Source organism: Crocuta crocuta, unplaced genomic scaffold (assembly GCF_008692635.1).
Source record: "Crocuta crocuta isolate KB4526 unplaced genomic scaffold, BGI_CrCroc_1.0 scaffold348, whole genome shotgun sequence".
Taxonomy (NCBI): Eukaryota; Metazoa; Chordata; class Mammalia; order Carnivora; family Hyaenidae; genus Crocuta; species Crocuta crocuta.
The window spans coordinates 6,338,523-6,350,258 of record NW_027529573.1 but is presented as its reverse complement, the minus strand read 5'-3'; the positions used below and the strand labels follow the sequence as shown (position 1 = coordinate 6,350,258).

The following is an 11,736-nucleotide window of genomic DNA, read 5'->3' as shown; positions in this document are numbered from 1 at the left end:
CAGCCGCGACGGGGGCCGCCCCAGCCTTGCCTGGGGACAGCTGTCCCCTGCCGCCGGCACAGCCCCGGACCCCCTGGGGAACTCTGCACTGTCCCGTTATCCCAGCCCCAGCCAGGCCCTCCAGAATGGGTGAAAATCCACCCCGCTTTCCTCCTGCGGGAATCTGGTAGTGAAAACCTCGTCTTACTCATGTGGACACAGGACCAAGGAGCTCAGCAGAGCCGAACGTCCCTCAGGATGAGGGAGGCCATTGGCTCCACGCCCGGGTTCTCGGGACGTTAGAACACCCTGTCCTGACACATACAAGTGGTGGCCCTTCCCTTGAAGACAACGTGACTGTGCGGGGCGCTGACGGCGGCCCCTCGGGCCCAGTGGGCAAGGCGGTGGCATGGACCGCAGGCCTGGCCTCCAGGGTCAGGCTGGGTCTCCCGCCTGGGTCCAGCTCAGGTGTGGGGCGCTGTCGTCACCATGAAGTGATGGTGCCATCAGACGGGACCCTTCCCCAGACCAGAGGCACTTACGGGCTCGGCTCTCTTCTCTCCCCAGGCTCAGCTGCACAAGAGGCCAGAGGCGGACAGCCCGGGCGAGACCCCAGGCTGGAGCCCGCAGCCCAAGACCCCCAAGTCCCCGTTCCAGCTGGGCAGCCGTGTGCTTCCCTCCAGCATGGAGAAGGACGACAGGTGAGGGGCCTGGGGGCGAGGCCCCCCAGCCCAGCCTCAGGATGCACTCTGGGGGGGCCGGAGGGGGGCGTTGCTTAAAAGTGACCAGAAAGGGAGTTTCAACCGTTTTTTTCCCTTTAGAAGCAGAACTTTGATCACTCGAACTCTCGGCAGCCTGATGTCTAAAAACCCACCAAGGGGGGGGCACATGGGGGGCTCAGTGGGTGAAGCGTCCAGCTCTTGGTTTCAGCTCAGGTCATGATCTCGCGGTTTGCGGGTTCGAGCCCCACGTCGGGCTCTGTGCTGTCCGCTCAGAGCCTGCTGTGGGTTCTCTCTCTCCCTCTCTGCCCCTCCTCCACCCGCACGCTCTCTCTCAAAAGTAAATAAATAAAGGGGCGCCTGGGTGGCTTAGTCGGTTAAGCGTCTGACTTTCGCTTAGGTCATGATCTCACGGTTTGTGGGTTCGAGCCCTGCGTTGGGCTCTGTGCTGACTGCCAGCTTAGAGCCTGGAGCCTGTTTCAGAGTCTGTATCTCCCTCTCTCTCTGACCCTCCCCTGCTCACGCTGTCTCTCTCTCTCCTAGAAATAAATAAAAATATTTTTTAAAAAAGTAAATAAATAAACACTTAGGAAAATAAATACAAATAAAAACACACCGAGGTGGGGGTGGAGGACCAGGAATCAGGGCAGCTGGCCTCACTCTTTTCCCCTACTCTCCACATCCCACATGGAATCCCAGGGCTCTGTTGTAGGAATACTGCTGACCCAGTCCAGCCTTCTCCAGACCGATGGGGAACCTGAGGCATCCTCCCTCCTCTTACCCTCCAGGGCAGGGCCTCCGTCTCAGGAGAATCAGGGAGACCCGGGAAGACGGATAGTAGGGCACAGCCAGGCTGACAAGATTGACTTAATTCAGCCGCCCTGCCTGGAGCCACACGACACAGAGATAGCCCAGCCCAGCACCTGCCCCTCCCCCACCCAGGGGGCTCCCAGACCAGCTGCTTTAGCAGCTGGGGGTGGAGGTTATGGAGCACGCTTCAGGGGCATTCAGATTGCACACATCCCACCTCCGGGCTTCATCCCAGAGGTGTAGCTTGGGGACTGCGTGGCCTAGGAGAGTCACTGGGCCTCTCTGCACCTCAGTCCCCTTGTCTGCAAAATGGGTTGACTCACCATTCTGACCTTCCAGGGTGGTCATGAAGACGAAATGGGGCCGCTGGCTTGCAGATGTGCTCAGCAAAGGACAGTGGGAGTCCTCTCACGGGTTAACACGTGACAGTTAGGGATTGTTCACGCTAACACCGTAATGTAGTGACTGCTGTGACAGAGCAGGGGTTGGCAAGCCCGAGTCCACGGGCCAAATGCAGTCTGCTGTCTGCTTTTGTAAATAAAGCTTTATCGGCCCGTGGCCACACCTGCTCCTCTCTGTATTGTCCACGGCTGCTCTCCTGTTTACAGCTGCAGAGCTGACTAGCTGTAACAGACACCCCGTGCGTGATCCACAAAGTCAAAACTACTTACTCTCTGGCTCTTATCTGACCCCGTGCTAGACAAAGGACTCCTAACCCAGACGTGAGGAAGAAAAATGCAGAAAAAGGCTTCTAAGAGAAGGAGTTGCCTGAACCGACTCACAACAGACAAAGATGGCAGCGTGAGGGGGCCCCAGTCTGAGGTCACAGCATGTGCAAAGGCCCGGAGGCGAGATCTCACAGGGAGCTGCAGGCAGTGCATAGTATTAGAGCACAGGGTGGGCTGTGGGAAGCAAAAGACAAGAGGTTGAGAGAGAAACAGGCTACAGTTCAGATGGTGCCTCTCATGCCCTGGAGACACGAGAATCGCAGGGCTGCCCTGGGGTCCGCTGAAGGCTCTGGAGTTGCTCTGGGGCTGGAGGAGCCCCCAGACTGCGGTCTCAGAGGCCCCCCTGGAGGCCTGGTCTTGTGCCTCCGCCGTCAGGCAAGGCTTGCTTGGGTTAGCCCAGAGCCCTGTCTGCCCCAGGGATCTGTCCTTCCTCGCAAGCAGCCCTCCCCTCCCTCATGGGGCCATGGGGTCAGGGACACTCCCTGAGAAGGGCATAGGTTGGGTCTTGTGAGCACTCCTGTTTGAATATAAAAGTGGTGTATGCACACCATAGAAATTTTGGAAAATATAAAAAGAATATAAAGCAGAAAGTGAAATCTCCCATGATTCGACACCCCCGCCCCCCCAAGGACCACCGGTGTGATCCTGGGCACCTCTCCTTCCCATCTGAAGTGTTTAGATGTAGCTGAGATTACAGCGTGTGTGTATGTAGCTCACTCTCCCGTTAACATGTTTCACGTGACCGTTTTCCCAAGGCCATTAGACGATCTTCATAAACACGATCTTTTTCTTGCAAGAAATTTCAGAGAATGAGGACTTTCTTTGTTGTGTTTGTTAAAACGGTACGTTCTCATTACAAGCAATTTGGAGAACACAGCAAAGTTCGTGAAGAAAGTAAAAAACAAAATACTCAGAAGTGTCACCACTGAGCTGGTAGCTGCTCAAATGTATTCACTTAGGGAAATGCATCGACCTGTGCACTTGTGGTTGGAGTGCTTTTCCGGGTGTGTGTTCTTAAAAAACAGCTGAAACAAATCTTAACCTCTTCCAAACAAGCATTTGTTAATTATTTGGTAAACATAAGGCATATCTACCTGTGTCTTATGGACAATATATTAGTCAGTGTCTTCCAAAGAAATAGAACCGATAGGATGTATATATACATACACACACACAGAGTAGGAAGAGGGAGGGAGAGAGGGGGGAGGGAGAGGAGAGAGGAAGGGAGAGAGAGAGGGCTGGAGGGAGAGATTGATATTTAAATTAAGGAACTGGCTTACACGATTATGGATGTTGGCAAGTTCCAAATCCTCAGGGCAGGCCAATAGGCTAGAGACTCAGGGAAGAACCAATGTTGTAGTTTGAGTCCCCAAAGCAGTCTGTTGTCAGATTTGTGGGGAGCTCAGCCTTTTTCTATTAAGGTCTTCAACTGATTGGACGAGGCCCACCCATAATATGGAGGGTAATCTGCTTTACTCAAGGTCTACTGATTTAAATATTACTTCCGTCTTACAAAAATGGCCTTCACAGAATCATGTAGAATAATGGTTAATCAAATACCTAGGTCCTGTGACCTAGCCAGGTTGACACATACAAATAACCGTCACAGGCGTTTTCATGGGTGGAGAGCTGGAAGGATGGAGGCATGCCTGGGTGACAAACAGAAATAATTCTGTGTCACCATGACTTCACAGTGCAGATTATGTCATAGAACGGGCGCACCCCAATCTACTTAACGTTCCTCGTCGCTGGGCGCTTGGATTCCTGTTTCTTACAAATCTGTCACATCCACACAGGCGTCTTTCCTCCCTGCCAGTGCCTGGCTCAGTATCGCCTCGGTGGCACGGAGGATGCGCAGTCGAGTACCTCACAGCCCCACCTACAGGGAGGCCTCAGTCTGGCTCACACTTGACTCTCACTGGCTTTGTGGTTTCAGGTCGGAAGAGCCCTCTCCCCAGTGGTTAAAGGAGCTGAAATCCAAGAAGAGGCAAAGCCTGTATGAGAACCAAGCTTGAGCAGGTATGAAGGGGCGCAGCAGGAGAATGTGGATGGAGCCTGCTGTCTGCAGTCAGGAACCTAGGCCAGAAGGCAAAGGGTTGGAGACTTTTGAACCCTAGGAGAGAAAAGGGAAAGTGGGTGCCGGTGTTCTGGGTTCCGGTCAAGAGGGTGGTGATGATCTGTTTCCTCTGAGGGGAAAAAACCCAGGTGGACAGCCTGGTCGAGGAGCCAGATAACTTGGGCTCTGGGCTCATGCACGTTGGCTAGCTCATCTCAAAACGCTTTCATAAAGTGGAACAGTGAGACATCAGAGATTAGCTTAACCCAAAATGTCCCCAATTTTTACATTCATACACAGCCTGCATAATTAAGAATTAATTTGAAAAAAAAAAAGATTAAAAAAGTCAAATGATTGGAAATGCCCCAGTGTAGGTCCCAAATGACTTCAGATCTCTAACTTCAGTTTCCTCATCTGTAAAATGGGCTAATAGTGCCCATGTTGTCAAATGGTCCCCAGGGCTCCGTGAAGATGCACTAAAGTGCTGGCGCTTAGTCCTAAGTGTAGGAGTGTGCCGTTCATGCTCCTTAAATGTCCTGTCCGATGTGAGTAGCACGGGAGCCCCGCCAACCCCTTACCCACAAACCTCAAATCCAGAAAACACTGGCAACAAAGCATTTTCATGAACTATTTAGTGGCAAAACCTGACCTGCATGGATGTCTTTACATTACACTGCAGGCATATTATAGGGGCGCTCCATGATATATACGTATGTTAGGTAATATATATATGCATGTGTATATGTGCGTATAATAAACGCGTCCCCCCCCCCAAATCCTAAATCCCATCTAAATCTGTGCTCAGTTTTGGATAAAGAATCAGAGCCTGTGTTTATTTTGTGTTTAGTGCCATACATGTAGTACCTCAGTTAAACGTACAGAATTCCACATGAGGGAACTGAGGCTGGAACCCTGACCTGACTCTAAATTTCACATTTGTTCCACTGAATCTGACCACCTGCCACCTTTCCCGCCCCCCTCCTCCGGAAAAAAAGGTCATCTTTCCTGACCTGCGGCTTGTGGGGATGGCCGTCTTGGAGAATATACCCAGGAAAGGCTTTCAGGCTTAATTGCAGAGGCACATAGGGTCACGTGTTCCCCTTGCTGACCTCAGGACTGTCACTTCCTCTCCGGACAGGGGACACTGCCACGTCTAATGAATAGAAGCCTTAACTGTCGGAATCCGAGGACGAAGCCACGCTGCTGCCACTTCTTCCTGCACATGATTACCTGCCTGGACCCCTCCAGTCGGGTGGAGAACACTGTGGGGGGGCCCCTGCCCCTCGGCAGGCTCGCTCCGGATCAGGGTGGGAAGACCCACCCTCCATAAGCACTTGCACATCCCCCCAGGCAGCACTTCAGGCTGAGGAAGGAAACAAGTCTCCCCAGAACTGTCCATGTTGGTGGTTTTGTGTTTTACATACAAATGTGCATTTCTACCCACCTGAGACTCCACTCCGGGAACATGGGTTTGAGGCTGGAGCGTCTCCCTGGGTTTTGGAAAATCACCTGTATTGTGAAAGCACTTCGTCCTCCAACACCCACGCAGGTCTCTTTCAAGGGCATATTTCCAAGGAAGAAGAAACCATCTGTTCCCTGCTGTAATTGTGGTCCAAGGCAGTGTTACGGGGTTGGGGTTCTGATTGATTTTTTGGCGAGTTCTGTCTCCCTCCCTCTCAAAGAATCAGCAGTTCCAATTTTTTAAACCTTTCAAGAGTATTAATCCTATCAGTGGGGCTGTGTCCTGTCTCATTATACGTCTTTTTTTGTTTGCTTTAGAAGGCGTTAAAGCAATAATTCAGCCAATTTTCTTTGGAATTTGATATGTACATATGTTTTTTTACGTTAGGGAGCAGAAGGAAAGATGTGTGAAGAGTTTGCTTGACATATTCGATCATCTCAGGTTATCCTATCCCTGTCCATGCTTTGAAAACAGATTCTAATTGTCACCCTTTATACCAATTTTCTTGGTTTCTTTCCATCTGAGCTGTGATTTCTGTGGAGTGACCCTTGTCCCTTGGCCTCAAGTGTTCGTAAACTGGAGCCCAAATGGCAGTGCCTTCCCACTCAAACACCAGACCTGCCCTGAGAATCTTTTTCTCCAATCGTTTTTGAACACCACTCGAACCGCCAGTACGGAAGAACCTTTCCAAATAGGCCTTTGAACAAATGCACAAATGGGGTTCCTTTGTTTCTTCTCACCTCTTCCTTCTGCCGCTCCTCTGCCCACCCCCCCAACCCCACCAAGTCCACCTGACCAAGTGCTTATTTTAGGTGCAAACGCAGGAAGTGAGGGTCTTGCTGAAACTCTTCTCTGGACGAAAGTGCTAGATGCTAAGTGACAAAGTATAAGGTTCACCTTGCCTCTTTTTTTTTTGTTTTTTCTTGCTAGCTCTGAGCTCATTCCCAGGAATCTCCAGGACCTCTGGGGATCGTAGGCACTCTCTATGCTGTGTTTCTTTTTGGAAATTCTCAACACCAGCCTCTTCCACTTCTGAAACCCATGGCTCCAGCAAACATCCCAGTTGCCATAAACTTTGTGCCAACCTTGCCTGGGCCATTCATAGGGCACCCTGTGACTGCTGAGGGGTGCCAGGACTGAGTTGCCTAAGGCTGTATATGGAAAGGATGGGACACATGTACCCCCACCCGCTGACTTCCCAAAATGTGAAAATCTTTCTTGATAAATCCATTATTTGCAAACGGTGTCAAAACATACCTTTCTTCTTCCTGGCCATGTCTCCAGGAGTCTCCATTGGTCGCCCCATCTCTCATTTCCTCCCTTATCACCTTTTACCATCTCTTCCTTCTCTTGGGGGTGAGGGTGTGGGGGGAGAAGAGCAATCCTGTTTCTTCACGTTAAACCAAACGTCTGGGTCCTGGAGAGCAGTTGTGGTTCAGCACCACGGACAGGGCCTGGAGCCCCACCCCTTTCCCCCCTCCCCGATTGCTGTTGGCTGAACTTTGGCTACTGATGGGCGGATGTTGGACCCTGCTACCCACCCAAGCCTTTGCATCTGGAAGCCTCATTGCATCTGGATCTAGAGGTCTGGCGCTGCTTGGTAATAATTTGTCATTCTTTTCATCCCCCAAGTTAGTCGGCAATCAGTTCTCTGGGGCATTGGGTGGGATACTTCTAGGACCTGCTACTTTGGGTGTTCTTCCCTTTCCTTTTCCCTTCCTTTCCTTTTTTTTTTTTTTTAAAGATCCAGCTAATGTTTTAAAACAATTTTGATGCAATGGCTTTCCGGGTCAATATATCCCTTTTAAAGACACTCCTCATGTTCTGACCCTGACTCTTCCTGGCTCCTGTCTTTCTTTTCTTCAAGTGGTAAGGGCCACCTTGATACCATCTTGGACAGTAGGAATTTACCTGCTCAGTTCAATGAGAATATTGATACCCACTGTGCAACATTGTCCAATGCTTTAGCCCAATATATCCAACAGGAAAGAAAAACACTTGAACATGAGATTAATCTGGAGATCTTTTGCCTATCTTCCCACATCTTGGTTGGAAATAAAGGTCCATTCAATTCCTTGGTGATTAGGACATACAAAGTCCACTCCACCCCCAAAACGGACTAGAGCAGCCTCACCTCTCTACTGAAGAACCGACCACCACAGAGGGTCAGGAGCCACCTTCCCCATGCAGGTTCCCCACACGCTCTGGATCCCACTGTGACCATTGCAGTGATGTTAGAGGTGATTGATGCTTGGAACTCTTGCAAATAGCTGGGCACGTGTGTCATTGGTTTTTTCCCCTTTCTGAACTGAGCTCTTTGGCGCTAAGCGGGTGGTTGGATGCTAGTTTCTTGAGTTTGCCTGGGCCACCTCTGGAAATCTGTCTCTTCTAAAACTAACTTAATATGCCTTAATCATTTGTATGCATTCAAGTCACCTGCCCTCATCTGACTGCCTTGCTAGGGGCCTTTGGCTCTCATTAAATGAGAGTCTTACACTGAACACAAAACCCTATGTACGTACAATCTCTCCCTCTGTCTTCACACATGCACACGTGCACGTGTGTGCATGAGCGCGCGCACGCACGCACACACACACACACACCCTTTGCACATCAGCATTTCGATGGCTGGTCTTTTGATTTAGTCTGTATCTTTTTCCCCTCCAGTAGATGTCCTTCTTCACGGTTCTTTGCCTGATAAAAAACAGAGGCCTTTGGTTATGAAAGCTCGTGGTGAGACCTCAAAAATCAGTGTTGTGGAGAATTCCTTGGTGCCATCAGACAAACTCTGGTGAACCCAGAGGCTCGCATTTTTCGATGTTGGGGGTTTTGAGTGACACTCACCCGAGAGCCTCAGGTTGTCCAGGATTCAGGAAAAGGACAATCAGATGGGAGTTTTTCCAGGGGGACAAGCCAAGTCCTCTGCTTTCAGACAAATGTGTTTCCCTTTGCGCATCCTGGGAAGTGAGGCCAACTCTAGGTATTGCTAAGGAGCGCGACTAGAAATAGGCGCAGGCTTGAGGTTCCAGAGTTTAGGGTCCGTGCAAGGGATTCTGGGGGAACCCTCGATGTGCTTTCCCCACAGGAGACCTCAGCAGCTCCCGCCCGGTGCTGTTAGCTGCCTTGTCCACTCTTGCTTGTACGTGTTTTCATCAGGCACCTCTGGATTGCCCCATGGGCTAGGCGTGATCACAAAGCGAAAAACCCACAGGCACGTGGTCAGATCACCTCCAAAACCACTTTCTTAAAGGTGACTCGGGCCTGCATAGAGGACAGTGTCCCTCCCAGGGAGAATGCCGGCAGGCCTGCATGTCCCTCGCCCGTTTCTGTTTATCCCCCTTAAGTCCTTGTGGCTCCCCCTGTCCCACAGCCCTGTCCTTCAATACAGGAAGCTAGGCTGCTCAGCCTCTGTGCAAACTCGAATTTCAGGGTGAGCCTGAGGGGAGATGTAGAGGCAGGACAAAAGCCCTATCCAATGGGAGATGCCCCCCACCCCTAAATTCACCCCATGGCAAGTCACCACCGTAACGGAGAAATCTTCTACAGCCTCAGTTGTGCCTTTCTTCCTCCACCGTGTATTAAAATGTAGAAGCAAAACGCCCACAGCATCATGGTTCCGTGGGGCAGGAGGGACAGTTCCGACCTGGAGGGAGCCACTTGGAACAGGTCGGACCCACCCCACGTGTGGAAGGTGGTCCACCTTGGGCTATACCCACCTAGGATGCCACGGATCCAGGGTCTGCTGTGCTACAAGTCAACCCTGCTGGGATTCTGGGCAGACTAAGGTTCTGGAAACGTAGAGCCACATGGAAAGCCAGTCGGTGTGTGTGACAGGTCTTTGCCAGCCTCTGTCTTTTGGCTCCCACCACCCCACGCCTCTAGAATATGCTTTCTTTTCTTTGGATGGAGTCCTGTGGGGAGGGGGATGGAAATCTGGGTTCTGCAAAGTCAGCCTGAGGTTCCTGGAAAGTTAACCCTTAAAATCAATCTGCCTCTTCCCCTCCCCGCTGCCCCTGTGTCTCCTTACATAATCAGTCACTTTCCAGCCTGGTGCTGGAACATCTCCCTCTATGAATCTGACTGGCCCCTTTTATTGACAATCTCCAGTGGTGTCATGCCTACAAAAAAAAAAAAAACTCATGCCCTTGTCTAAAGAACAATTTGAGCTTTTCACTGGTCTCATTCCACATAGCCTTATAGATCCTGTAAATAGGGGGCTTAAAAATAATATGTTGTGTTATGGAAGATAATTTTGTACCGTGCTGTTTCCTAAATCATACTCATGTCCTAGAAGCGATGTACTTCCCAGATGGTTCTGATCCTCAAAACACTTTGTAAGATGGAGGGAGTGGAAATATACATAAATACACTATATATTTTCCTAGCTTTTCTTCTGGGTCCCTTCCTGAGATATCTGAGTTGCGGTAGAAAAGAAACTCTAGTCCCGTGTGTAGGTAAGTTAGACCTGCCTGCTGGCGTTCTTATAATTGCCTTATGAATTCACAAGCTCTGGGGGTTCTGAACAGAAGGTGGACGACAGGCACTTTTTCCAATCCCCGAAAGAATCTCTAATTGCGTGACTGAGAATTCATCTAGAAAAACCTATATTTTTAATGTTAAAACAAATGGGGCTTCCCGGACCTCACAGACAAGTGCTTTTATATTTTGTAACTGTAAAGAGGTTTCATACGCACAGAAGCGCAGTTGGGATTCCAGCCAGCTGCCATTACACAGGATGACCTTTGCATGTACAAAGATGTTGCATTCAGACTATGAAAACAGCAAATAAAGCTTCGATGCGAGTTGCACTGCAGAACTCCGGGGGTCAGTGTGTGGATGAATAGACTCTCCCATGCATGCATGCCCGTCTCCAGCTGAGTCGGTCTGTTGTCTGTGTGAGCTGGGGGCCACCAGCAGGAAGGGGGGGAGCTGAGGTCCCAGGAGAGAGGACCCATGGAGACACAGCAGGATTTCCATTCAGCGTGGAGTTGAATCCTCATTCTGCCCCCTCCTGGTTGTGAGGTGCCCCTGAGCACTGGAGCTCCACAATGCAGGTGCTGATGGTGAAATGAGTGGGCAAGAGTTTAAGGCAGTGGATTGTGAACCCCCCCTGCCATGACACCTAGCAAAGACGGGGACATTATTGGTGATTACAGAGAGGGACGGGAGATGCTACTGGCATCTCACAGGTAGAGGCCAGGGGTGCGGCTCGGTATCTCACAGGGCACAGGACAGCTCCCCCACCACCAGAAATTAACTGGCCTCGGATAGCAATAGTCTCGATATTGAGAAACCCCAGGCTAAGGAAACATCGCGTGTGAAAGTGCTGGGCCACACAGTAGGTCCTTTTATGACCCAGGGATCCTAAGGGACCTGATGGGATGAAGTCACACCAGATCCTCCTTAGACCTTCCCCTGTAGATCCCTAGCAGGTGGCGACTGCATCCCACAGCCACCAGCAGGAAGGAGTCCCATGGCTTGAACCGCCCGAGAAGGATCCTCCGTGAATGGAAGCCAGAGAGCCACAGCCCGAGCCGAGCACTGTTTCATGATGTCTCCATGGCTGTGCGTTTACCCACGGGGCCCTGACCTCCAGCAGCTCCCCAAGGTCACCTGCTTCCAGAGGCCGCTGCCGTCCGGCGTCTCATCACCATCTCCAGGGAGACGAGGCCACTGGGGCTCAGGCGGACCTGAGGATTTTAGCCAAAAATAACCACAGAACCAACCTGTTTCTTAACAATTCACTCCTTGGCCCTCTCCTCATTTTCGTCTTCCAACAATCCTGAATTATACNGGCTCGAACTCACAAACCGTGAGATCATGACCTGAGCCGAAGTCGGATACTTACCTGACTAAGCCACCCAGGTGCCCCTAATTATACTTTTAAAATGCATGGGCCTAGGTTTTTGGTTTCTGTTTTTCTGTTTCGGTTTTTTGTTTGTTTGTTTTTTGTTTTGTTTTGTTTTGTTAGTGGGTTGTGTT

The 11,736-nt window shown here is 50.7% G+C and overlaps 1 protein-coding gene across 3 annotated transcripts in view; it reads left to right on the top strand.

Moving 5' to 3' along the window:
- Positions 1 to 10,570, top strand: part of KIAA1671 (KIAA1671 ortholog) — a 145,429-nt gene extending 134,859 nt beyond the window's left edge. For all 3 annotated transcript variants that reach the window (XM_077761680.1, XM_077761681.1, XM_077761682.1), the window contains 3 exons: positions 547 to 680; positions 4,173 to 4,255; positions 5,431 to 10,570. In XM_077761680.1, the coding sequence (XP_077617806.1) occupies positions 547 to 680; positions 4,173 to 4,251 (213 nt within the window). In that variant the 3' untranslated portion in view covers positions 4,252 to 4,255; positions 5,431 to 10,570. The remainder of the gene's footprint in view (positions 1 to 546; positions 681 to 4,172; positions 4,256 to 5,430) is intronic.
- The last annotated feature ends 1,166 nt before the right edge of the window (positions 10,571 to 11,736 follow it).